Consider the following 11771-nt stretch of genomic DNA (forward strand, 5'->3'; position numbering starts at 1 on the left):
GGTGGCTCGGGGAGGAGATCTTGTTATAATGCAGATTCTGGTTCAGTTGGTCTGGGATGGAGTCCAGGACTCCGACTTCTTTCTTTTTCAATATTAATTTATTTTTAGCTGTGCTGGGTCTCTGTTGCTGAGAGGGCTTTTCTCTAGTTGCAGCTGAGTGCGGGCTCCTCTTCGTTTTGGTGCCCGTGCTTCTCACTGCTGTGGCTTCTCTCGTTGCCTACCACAGGCTCTAGGCACGTGGACTTCAGTAGTTGTGGTGCATGGGCTTAGTCGCCCCCAGTATGGGGAATCTTCCCGGACCAGGGATCAAACCTGTGTCCCTTGCATCAGCAGGCGGATTCTTATCCACTGCACCCCCAGGGAACTCCTGACTCACAATTTTAAAACTTATGCTGCCTTTACAGTTTTTGTAAAGTGTTGACTCCATTCTCCCCCAGCAGTCTTATGAGCTGTTTGTAGCCAGGCAGGCTACAACCCAGGCTGCCCCCTCAGAACTCTCTGATCCTGGGTTGTCCCCCACGGCCGAGCAGATGGACACATGTGGCCACACAGGCTTCTACTGTATCTGATTCTGCAAGCACAGAACCTCGAGAAGATGGAGATGGAATCGGGAAGGGCTGCCCAGATGCTTGGGGCTTTCCAGGTGGCACTAGTGGTAAAGAACCCGCCTGCTAAATCAGGAGACAAAAGAGACGCGGGTTTGATCCCTGGATCAGGAAGATCCCCTGGAGGAGGGCATGGCAACCCACTCCAGTATTCTTGCCTGGAGAATCCCATGGACAGAGGAGCCTGGCAGGCTACAGTCCATGGGGTCGCAAAGAATCAAACACAACTGAAGTGACTTGGTACACATAGATGTCCAGATGCTCACCGTTACAGACATAACGTGACAGACATAAATAGCCTTGAAGCATAGATATCAGCAATGATAATTAGGAATTGATGAGTTTTGAGTATTGACTTTTCAAAAGTGTACATTATTTAATTGTGAGTTTCTGTAATTTAATTTTCTTTTATGGCTGTGTTGAGCAACCGGCACTCCAATCCCTGAAAATTTGCCAAGAGGCTCTTATGGGCTGGTATGAGCTGGCTCTGGCGTGCATGCAAGGCTGGCCACCCAGCCCAGGTTTAATGACCTTTTTATTCCTAGCGACTCTCTACCTTTAAATGATGTTTACTGTTTCTTGTCTGGCACCTCCTGCTAGGATGTAAGCTCTGTGATGAGAAGTGTTTACATTTGTCTGGCTTGTTCGTGGGCCTACTTCCAGTACCTAGGAACCATGCCCGGCGCATAGTAGGTGCCCAGTAAATAGTGATTCTTGAACGAAAATAAGAAAGAGAATGAGATTCATAACACAACGATGTCGTACAAATTTGAAGCAATCAATACGATGTGACAACCAGTGTATGCCAAGGAGGCACATTATTGCAGGCCCAGCTGGGCTGGTGCCTGTGGGAGAGGAGGGTATCCGGAGTCAGGGGGGGACAAGTAGAAATAAGTAAATAAAATGAGTTCAGGACCTGAACTCAAGGGTGTGATTAACTCAACTCTGCTCACCTAACATCTGATGAGGAAAAGGAGGACCTCTCCATTTGCACCGTGTTTTCCCAGGTAACAAGGTCGGTCTTTGCCCTGCCGGTCCTGGGCCTGGCAGTCCCTACTCGCCGGACCCCGAGAAGAGGCTGGGGGAGGGGTGGTCCTGCGCAGGGGGCCACACGGCAAGGCTGGGGTGTTTTCTTCCACCACACCAGGTACGGTGGATGGCGAGGGGGCGGACACCCAGGGGACAGCATGCGCCTCAGGACACCGCTCCTAGCTGGCCGTGATTGGACCGCTATGCCTGTCTGTTGAGTGCATTAGATGAATGGGTGAATGGAATTTAAGATTGTTAAAAAACTTTCTTTAAGCTTTTTATTTTGTATTGGGGTATAGCCGGTTAGGGTTTCTCTGATGGCTCAACGAGTAAAGAATCCGCCTGCCAATGCAGGAGACTCGGGTTCGATCCCTGGGTTGGGAAGATCCCCTGGAGAAGAAATAGCAACCCACTGCAGTATTCTTGCCTGGAGAATCCTCCCCCCCTGGACAGAGGAGCCTGGTGGGCTGCAGTCCAAAGGATCGCAAAGAATCGGACACGACTGAGCGGCTGAGCACGCAGGCAGAGCCGATTAACGTTGTAATAATTTCAGGCGAACAGCGGAGGGACTCAGCCTCACTGTACACATGTATCCTTTCTCTCCCAAACTCCCCTCCCACCCGGGCTGCCACATAACATTGAGCAGAGTCCCCTGTGATATACAGTAGGTCCTTGTTGTAGGATTGATAAAATTTTATTAATGGTATTTGTCTGGCTTTTAGAGACATTGAGAGCTTTGAAAATTGTCCTCTTTGGAATACGGTGCCAGTGCAATGCCTTTGTGTTCATGTGCCTGCTCTGGTGTCTCAGGAGTACCCTGGATAACGATGGGGAGGGTGTAGGGATGCAGGGAGAACCCCTGAAGGAACTGCTCTGGGAGAGGGGAGTTCTGAGCCAGGGGTCAGGATCAGGATGCTGGGGGTCCGAGGGAGGGGGCGCTGGGGGCTGGGTCTTGAGTGGGAGGGGCAGGGTCTTGGGGAGCATGTGGGCAGGTGATGTTCTGTCCCGCTGGCTATGATCTGCTCCTCATGGTTTCCTGGATCCAGGTGTGGTATTTGCACAGGTTGGTGTAGACGCCGGGGTAACCGGGCTGGGCACAGCGCTCCATCCCCCAGGACACGAGACCCTGGAGCTGCCCTCCGCACACCAGGGGTCCCCCGGAGTCACCCTGACGGGGAGAGGCGGAGACAGAGACACCCGTGGACCGATGGCCAGAGCCCCAGCCGTGGGGAGCCCGAGAGGCAAAGATGTGGGGGGTGGGCTGAGACCCGCCCCCCTGCCCGGGCAGGGCCTCTGGAGGTCTCAGCCCCTGGGGCTTGGGGTCCCGTGTCCTCTGTGTCTCTTGGGCTCCTCTTCATCTAAGCTCTGCGTCTAGAAAACTGCATGTGTGTTTCCACACCGCGTGTCTCTGGAGCCGTTGCTCGGGGATGGATTAAGGCCTCCAGACCCTAAGCAAGCTCTCCAGGGGCCCACATGTAACGATGGCAATGACTGCGGTGGTCGGAGCTCTGCACTCTTGCCATGGACGAGCTCACCCCATTCCACCCCGTCCTGCTGCCCCCGTGGGACAGGTGAGGAAACCGGAGCCCGGAAGGTTACGTCCACACCCAAGGGCGAACAGCTAGGAGACAGCCTGGCTGTGACAACCTCTCTTGGTCTCTGGGGGTGGGAGGGGGGCCTCCCCTGATCTTCCTGCTCCTGAGGTCCTCTCATACCTAAGTCTCAGCCCCGAACAAGCTCCCTGCCCAGGCTTTCTCCCTGGGGCTCACCTGACAAGAGTCCTTCCCGCCTTGGGGGACCCCTGCACAGACCATGCCTGGGGTGATGGCTCCAGAGTAGGCCCGTCGACACTCCTGATCCGAGAAGATGTTGATGTTCACGCATTGCAGAGAGTTGGGGTACCTGGCTGAGAGGGGGCGGCATTGAGGTGTTAAAATGAGGTCTACTCTCCAATAGGACCCAGAAGTCTGGGCCTGAGACCCTCCTCCCTCAGACTCGGGACTCAGCCCCCCAGCCCCTCCGCCCTCAGACCCAGGGGTCCAGACCCCCAGCCCCTCCTCCCTCAGACCCGGGGGTCCAGCCCGAAGCCTCTCGTTCCCGATGCAGGACCCCTCACCAACAGGACTGGAGATGGTGCCCCAGCCCGACACAAGGCAGGAGGAGCCCACGCCGGCGCAGGAACGGGCCACGGAGATGGGCCGCACCCCCCGTCCCAGCCGAGCGGGCCGCTCCAGCCGCAGCAGCATCAGGTCGTTGTCATTGGTCCGCGAGTTGTACTGGGGGTGCGGCACCTGGCGGGCCACGCGCAGCACCTGCTGTGTGGCCTCCCAGACCTTCAGGTTGTGCTTGCCCAGGGAGACTCGAAGGATCCTGGCCCGAGACCCCCGAGAGTGGTGCTGCTCAGGATGTGAGCTGAGACCCCGCCCCACCATCCAGCGATGCTCCCACCCCTGGGGACGAGTCTTCCTCCAGGCTGACCCTCCCCATGGGCTTCTCAGGTGGCTCAGCGGTAAAGAATCACCCTGCCGATGCAGGAGACACCAGAGACGCGGGCTCCATCCCTGGGTCGGGAAGATCCCCTGGAGGAGGGCGTGGCAACCCACTCCAGTATCCTTGCCTGGAGAATCCCCATGGACAGAGGGGCCTGGCGGGCTATAGTCCAGGTTCACAAAGAGTTGGACATGGCTGAGCACACACACATAACCCTCGCTCTAATTGCAGGCAGAGTGTTTCCTGGAATCTTGGACACTTTCCCCCGGCCTGGACACTCTCTGGGCCCAGTCTTATATCCTCCCTTCCCCTGGTGGACTGTGCTCTGCCTTCTGAGGTTTGCGGGTTGCTGGCTCTGCCCTAGGGTATGCGCCTGGGTCAAGACTCTGTGTTCTAAAGTGAGGCTCTGAGCTGTGGCTGTAGGTTCTAAATCAAATCGATCTTCTGGAGTAGGCGCCAGGGCAGCTCCATTGTAGTTCCAGCCTGGCCTTTGGGCTCTTGACACCCTAAACTTTTGACTCGAAGCTTGGAGTTGTGTTCTAGATTAAATCTAGATGCTAGAATACTTTCTAGATACTGGTGTGAGCTCCAGGTTCTAGGTTAAGTTCTGGGTTCTTGATGAAGCTCTGGTTTAAGACGTGGGTTGGGGACAGTGACTTGAGCTCTGTGGTCCAGCTGGCCTCAGGGTTCTAAACAGCAGCCTGCATTCTTGATATTAGGTTGGGTTCTGCTTTAGATCAAATTACAGGTGATAGTCTGTGGATTCTTGGTTCAAGATTCTGATCTGAGCCTTTGACCTCAGGTTGGGCTCTAGGTTCTAGAAGGAGCTCCAGACTATGGTCAGGATCCCAGGTTCTAGATGTTGGTTTCCATTCTGGGCTTTACGTTCTAGACTCTGGGCCCTTAGTTCTACCCTGAACTTCAGTTTATGGTGTTAAATCTGGTTTGTGAGCACTGGGTGAGCTTTTGTCTGGACTTTGATTTCTAGTGTGGGGTCCAAGTTTAGGTCTAGAATCTGGGAAGGGCCCTGGGCTCTCTATGAAGCTTTAGATTATGGTCTTCATTCTGGGATGGAGAGAACAGGTTGAGGTCTGGTTTTAGACTCCTCAAAGAAGAGCTGTAGACTAGACTCTGGATTACATGTTGGATCTAGAACAAGCTCCAGGTTCTGTCTTTATCCCATGCTCTGAGCTGCAAGTAGGTTTCCAGATTCATGGCTGGACGGTGGGTTCTGAACCTGACTCTGGATCCCAGGCAGTTTTCTGAGAGGGGTCCTGAGTGTCTGAAGGTAGCTGTGTCCCGAATTCAACCACCACTCCCAATCTTAGTCTCTATGTGGAGGCTGGCCTCTGGATGGATGTCAGGTTTTGTGTTAGGTTCTAGATTCTGTGCAGGACTCTAAGCTGGTGTATGGGTTCCAACCGGCTTCCCAGGTGGCTCAATGGTAAAGAATCCACCCGTCAAAGTATGAGATGCAGGTTCGATCCCTGGGTCGGGAAGATCCCCTGGAGGAGGACACGGCAACCCACTCCAGTATTCTTGCCTGGAAAAATCCTGTGGACAGAGCAGCCTGTTGGGTTACCATCCACAGAGACCCAAAGCATCAGACACGACTGAACGACCAAGCACATGAACATGGTTTCTAAGCAGTTGATCTGCTTTTAGAATCTAAAAGCAGATTCTAGATTCATGGCTGGGTTCCATGTTCTGGGTCTGTGGTTCTAGGCTCTTATCTAGACCCCAAACCCAGCTGGCACCCTGGATTGTACACAGGGCTAGACTCTGGAATTCACTTGGCAGAAGAATCAGGAAGGGACCACTCACGGGCGGGCGCAGTGAGCAGCGGTGATGACCCACTGGTCGGACAGCAGGGACCCTCCACAGAGGAAACGACGCTGGGGGCCTTGCAGGAGGGCTGCCTGCCACGGTTGGGAGCTCTGGGTGCAAGTGTAGCCACCGATTATCTTGTTCTCATTCCCTTGGTTCTGGGCCATGGCTAGGAGTAGGCAAGGGTGGGGGAGCAGGTAAACTAAGGCTCTCCACCCAACCCCTAGCTCTCTAGGCTGTCCGGAACCCACAAGTCCCCCCTGTGTTGCCTAATCCTTAACCCACCCATCTTTATGTACCCCCACCCTGTATGAGATATGCCCAACAGTGCCCCCAGTATTGTCCCGACACGACCAGGGAGTTTTCTGACACCCCCTCACCCCCAGGCACCTCCATAGCACCTATTATGAGGTCCCAGAACCACCTCATCCATGGTCCTGACACTACCGCCCTTGACTCCGCTTTCCTACGCATGCTTTCTATGATCACTTTATGCAGTACGCCACAGCTCCGCTCAGTTATCCTCCAGCACCATCGGGGAGCTCCCTGTCCCTTCCCCAGACTTCTTACTCTGTGTGTGGTCCCCCAGGATCACACAGGGCCCCCAGGTTCCCTGCCTCCGTACACCCACTCTGCATGCCACACCACTCCCCTGCCAGGAGCCCACCACCCCATCATCATTTCTGCCATCACTTCTGATTAGTTCTTCCCTCACACAATCAACAGGGCTTCAGTGGTAAAGAATCTGCCTGCCATTTAAGAGACAAAGGTTCGATCCCTGTGTTGGGAAGATCCCCTGGAGGAGGAAATGGCAACCCAGTCTAGTATTCTTGCCTGGGAAATCCCAGGGACAGAGGAGCCTGGTGGGCTACAGTCCACGGGGTCACAAAGAGGCGGGCACGGCTGAGCGAGTAGACGACAGTGCAGTCAGCAAGTGTCCTGCTGGTACTTTCTCATAAGACTCGGTCAGGACCTGACTGTTCTGCTCAGTTCCTCCCTTGATTTCTCACTATCTCTTGATGTTGTTCAGTTGCTCAGTCATGTCCGACTCTTCACTGTCCCCTACAAGTCCCTGGACCCTGCGGTATTCTAACACCTCCACCACTTAGAACCTGGGCCTTCCTCTAGCACGCTCCTCAACCACGGTCCCCAGACTATTCCCTACCCCTCTTGCCAGGTGAGCATCTCAGGTCCCCAGGGCCCTTCCCCATCTCCCCGGCCCTTCTCAGAGTCCAGCCCCCTGCCCACCCACTGTCTTACCTACAGCCAAGATCTGAAGAGCCATCAGCAGGAGAAACATTCTGAGGGCTGGCGGCTGGATTCTGGCAAATGCAGAGAGAAAGTGAGGGTCAAGGAAGCTGCAAGAGACCTAGAGGTTATGGGTCAGAGAGGCTCTTAGAGACTGAGACCCTTAGGGACCTGGTTGGGGGACAGAAGAGAGGCCAGAGACCAGGAGGGCAGGGTCTGGGGCAGGGGGTGCTCCTTGGTGGCTGGAGAGGATGCTGAGAAGGGCTCAGGGCTTGCCTTGATGTCTCCTGTCTGGTGGAGTGGGGGTGGCGTCTGCCTTCCTTGTCACTCGCCGAGGCCTTTTATCCCTGGTCTGAGTAGCTGGCCCTGCTCCTTCCTCCACCCTTCTGAGGTTTTTTATTTCCTTTTTTTTTTATTGCCTATTTCCCACTCCAGGATCCCCATCCCATCTCCTCCCATCTCCTCTCTGGCCGGAGAAGCAGCCACAATTGTTCAGGAGAACCTGCCTACCTGGCGGGGGAAGGTGTTATAATCTGGGAGGAACCCAGGGAGGGGGGAAGTCCGGGGCAGGGTGGACGAGTGGGGTGGGGTGGGGGGACTCGGGGGAAGGTGCTGGGAGGGGCCGGGAGAGGGAGGGACAGAGGCAGAGAGAGAGAGAGAGGCTGCCCCGGGAGCAGAGAGAGGCGAGGAAATGTGAGAGAAGTAGCAATAGGAAGGCAGAGGGCGAGGGAGAGGAATACGGCCCAGAGAGACCTGTGAGAGGTGGGGAGACTTTAGGGAGATGGAGACTAGGGATGGGGAAGAAGGAGGCCGACAGAAAAAGGCAGGATGGGTGGGAGCGGGGCGCAGGGACAGGGATTCACGGAGAGATGAGTGTGGGAAAATGAGAGACAGAAGAAGAGAAACAGAAGGAAGGAGGGGAAGACAGAATCGACACAGGCAGAGAGAAGGAGGAAAAAGCACATAGAGACACAAGCAGCAGAGGTGCCCAACCCCCCCCCCCCCACACACACACACGTGAGGGATGGCAGTGGAGAGGACGGGGAAGGCCCAGAGATGGCGAGGGAGGACGTGGAGATCCCGAGAAGAGATCGGGCAGAGGATGGGGGAGACGGAGCGAAGGTCACGGAGGGCCTTTGAGAAGGAGGGGAGACGGGGAGGTAGAGATGAGAGGTGACAGCCGCAGAGGAACAGAGAGGGGCTGGGAGTGGGGCTGGGGGCACCAAGGTTCTAGGCATCCTGTCTCCCACACGTTCTCATCCTGTGGTCCTCGTGGCCCTGAAAAGTGGGGGAGCAGGGGCCCCGGCAAGGAGTGGGGAAGGGAGGGTCAGGGCAGAACTGGTGCCCCCCCAACTCAGGCTCTGCAGAGAGGTCAGGGGAGAGTGGGATAGAAGGACCCAGAGAGAAGGGGAAGGGACCCAGAGAGAGTGGGGACAGAGACCCAGGGAGAGCAGGAGAGACGGAGTGATGAGATGGGGAATGGGCCTGGGCTTGGGGGACCCATCCTAACTGTTGGGCAGGGCCACGCCACCCTCAGCCCCTCCCCCAGCCTCTTAAATTCCCTAAAGACGGCAATGTGTCTCAGGGGAGTCGGTTCGGGTCTGGACCACCTCACGGTGACTCAGGAGGTCAGCTGTCCGCACTCTCCCCGCCGCCCCCCAGTCCCCTCCCCAACCCCGGGGGTCTGGCTCCCAAACCACTTTCCTCCCCTCTCCACCTGGACTGCTGCTCCCCCACCCCCTGCATAGGCGCTCAGCTCCCCCTTCAACTGGCTTTGCAGAGAGGCCACACTGCTTCGGGCTGAAAACCTTGGTTCAAGCTCTGGTAGACCAGAAGGGTGAGATGCACAAACGAGAAGCCCTTCCGCCAAGAAAGAATTCTCTGGGGACAAGGCGGGGTTGGGGAGGGGTGAGGGGGTGGGGGGTGGAACAGGCAGCTGCTCTGTGAGGGCTCAGATGCTGTAGTGGGTTTTGTTGTTGTTTTGGCATGCAGAATCTTAGTTCCTTGACCAGGGGTTGAACCCCTGTCCCCCCTGCCTTGAGAGCATGGAGGTTTTTTGTTTTTTTTATTTTTTAAATTTTAATTTCATTTAATGTTTTACATTCCATTTTATAATTTATTTTTAATTGGAGGATAATTGCCTTACAGCGTGTCAGTTTCTGCCTGTGTAACAACGTGAATCAGCCTTATGTATGAATATGTCCCCTCTCTCCAGAGCTTCCCTCCCGCCCCCGTCCCACCCCTGTAGGTCATCACAGAGCACTGGGCTGAGCTCCCTGAGCTATAAAGCAGCTTCCCACTGGCTATTTCACACGTGTGCGCAGTCTTCTCTGACTCTTTGCGGCCCCAGGGACTGTAGCTCGCCAGGCTCCTCCGTCCTCCACCTTCTCCAGGCAAGAATACCGGAGTGGGTTGCTGTGCCCTCCTGCAGGGAATCTTCCCAACCCAGGGATCGAACCCCTGTCCCCAGCATTTGCAGGTGGATTGTTCATCGCTGTACTGCCAGGGAGGCCCCAGAAGGCTGTAATTTGAGGGACTCACAGGGATCCTCTGCTGAGCTGGAAGATAAACCCGAGATCTCCTCTTCCCAGAAAGAAAACGCAGCTTAAGCAGAAGGCCTCAGTGAGACCCAGGGAGCCCAGGAAAAACGTGCTGGGGACGTGGCCACAAAGAGGGCTCAGCTCACTGCCTTATCTCCCCACCCCAGCCCCGAGCCCCCTCAGCGTCACTGCTGGGTTATTTGTCCCCTTCCAGCCACACTCCGTCCTGGGCTGCCTTGCTCCCACTCCACCCATTACAGGGGTCCTCAAAAAATATTTGATGAATGAATGAATGGACACATGGCCACAATCCTTGCCTTCTAGGAGCTCACTGTCTGGCAGGAGAGGTCAAAGAGACAACGGGGTAAACTCAGTCCAGTGTGACGTGTGTTCTGATTGGATGGAGGGGACTACTGAAGGTTCTGATGAAGCCTCAGGAGTGGGGAACGGGCTCCCAGAGGGTGGGCTTTCTAAGTCGGGCCCTGCGGATGAGTCGGAGCTCACCAGGGGCATGGACGCAGTGAGGAGAGCAGCTCTGAGTACTGGAGGACGGGGCAGAGCTCAGAGTGCTAGGGGGAGAAGGGATCCCCCAGTGATTCTCAGCGGGGGAGGGAAGCGCTCTTAGGGTCGTCACTGCAGACCTGGGCTGCCTCTGAGGGGAGCTGTCTGGTTAGAGACAGTGGTGGGGTGTCACTAGCACTGACGGAAGGTGCTGGAAACCGGAGCGCTGCGGCACTCACGTGGAGTGCTTGAAAAGAATGAAAAGACCTGGGGCGTCTGCTCGAGACCCCAAGGAAGACCCCCAGCTTAGGGGGCAGGGGGGCTGAGAAGGAGAAATGGAAGAGCTAAGAAGGAAACCAGGAGAGGGTGGCGTCAGGGAAGCGGAGATGAATTTTAAGAAGAGAGTGGCAAGAGGGTTGGACCCAGCGAGGTGGCCACTGGCACTGGGGGCTTTTTCTGTTTCTTCTTTTTTCTTCTGGCCTTGTGGCATGTGGCATCTTACTTCCCCAGCCAGGGATCGCACCCGGGTGCCCTGCAGTGGAAGGTAGATTCTCAACGCGTGGACCACCAGGGAAGTCCTCATTTACAGCATTGAGTGTACAGTCCAGTGGCAAGAAATACTTTCACTTGGTTGTGCAACCATTACTGTCATCTGTCTCCAAAACCTTTTCATCTCCTCTGACTTCAGGTCTGTCCCCATGAAACACCAGCATCCCATCCTCCCTGCCCCAGGCCCTGGTAGACTCCATTCTACTTTCTGTGTCTATGAATTTGACTACTCCGAAATAGGTATTTCACATTTCAGTGAGCATAATGCCCTCAAGGTTCATGTGAGATGCTGTAACGCATCAGAATTTCCTTCCTTTTTAATAATTAATCCGGTTATTTCCTCTTTGGCGGCACTGGGTCTTCATTGCTGCACACGGGCTTTCTCTAGCTGTGGTGAGTGGGGGCTCCTCTCTCGTTGTGGCGTGGGGGCTTCTCACTGTGGTGGCTTCTTTTGTTGCGGAGCATGGGCCCTAGGGAGCACAGGTTTCAGGAGTTGTGGCGCATGGGCTTAGGTGCTCTGTGGCGTGCGGAATGTTCCCGGACCAGGGATCGAACCCGTGTCGCCTGTCCTGGCAGATGGATCCTTAACCACTGGACCACCAGGGCAGTCTTCCTGTATTTTTCTTTTCTCCTTCCTTTTAAAGGCTGGATCACACACCTTCGTATGGATGGGCCACGTTTTGTGTATCCAGGTAACTGTTTTTTAAGAGTTATTTTGGGCGCAGCTTGTTGCCATGTTAGGGGCGAGTGTTTATGTACATTTTTTGGCTCTGCTGGGGCTTTGCTGCAGTGCGTGGGCTTCTCCCGCGGTGGCTTCTCTCGTTGCGGAGCAGGGGCTCCGGGCACGCGGGCTGAGCAGTTGCAGTCCCCGCGTCTACAGCACAGGCGCAACCGTTGTGGCGTGCAGGTGCGGCTGCCCCGTGGCACGTGGGATTTCCTGGTGGTCCAGTGGTTAAGCAGCCGCCTGGCAACGCAGGGGACA

General features: G+C 55.6%; 1 protein-coding gene across 4 annotated transcripts; it reads right to left on the minus strand.

The window, feature by feature from the left end:
* Positions 1–2294: 2294 nt before the first annotated feature.
* On the minus strand, positions 2295–9530 carry KLK14 (kallikrein related peptidase 14). 4 transcript variants are annotated; one of them, XM_043436336.1, is made up of 6 exons: positions 9512–9530; positions 7212–7273; positions 5949–6120; positions 3751–4004; positions 3404–3540; positions 2295–2802 (listed from the first exon to the last, which is right to left on the minus strand). In XM_043436336.1, the coding sequence occupies exons 2-6, from the start codon at positions 7249–7251 to the stop codon at positions 2647–2649; spliced, it is 759 nt and encodes a 252-aa protein (XP_043292271.1). In that variant the 5' UTR covers positions 7252–7273; positions 9512–9530; the 3' UTR covers positions 2295–2646. The 4 variants fall into 4 exon arrangements, with proteins under 4 accessions (XP_043292271.1, XP_043292273.1, XP_043292270.1 ...); XM_043436338.1 differs by lacking the exon at positions 9512–9530 and adding an exon at positions 7710–7727; XM_043436335.1 differs by lacking the exon at positions 9512–9530 and adding an exon at positions 7476–7619.
* Between the last annotated feature and the right edge of the window lie 2241 nt (positions 9531–11771).

Source organism: Cervus canadensis, chromosome 18, assembly GCF_019320065.1.
Source record: "Cervus canadensis isolate Bull #8, Minnesota chromosome 18, ASM1932006v1, whole genome shotgun sequence".
Lineage (NCBI taxonomy): Eukaryota > Metazoa > Chordata > Mammalia > Artiodactyla > Cervidae > Cervus > Cervus canadensis.

Bases quoted from the DNA above. Each gene is read 5' to 3' on its own strand.
- KLK14 (XM_043436336.1), bottom strand. From the start codon at position 7,251: ATGTTTCTCCTGCTGATGGCTCTTCAGATCTTGGCTGTAG. The intron at 6,121-7,211 runs GTAAGACAGTGG...GCCTACTCCTAG, and splicing joins TCTTCAGATCTTGGCTGTAG to CCATGGCCCAGAACCAAGGG. The intron at 2,803-3,403 runs GTGAGCCCCAGG...TCTCCCCGTCAG, and splicing joins GCGGGAAGGACTCTTGTCAG to GGTGACTCCGGGGGACCCCT.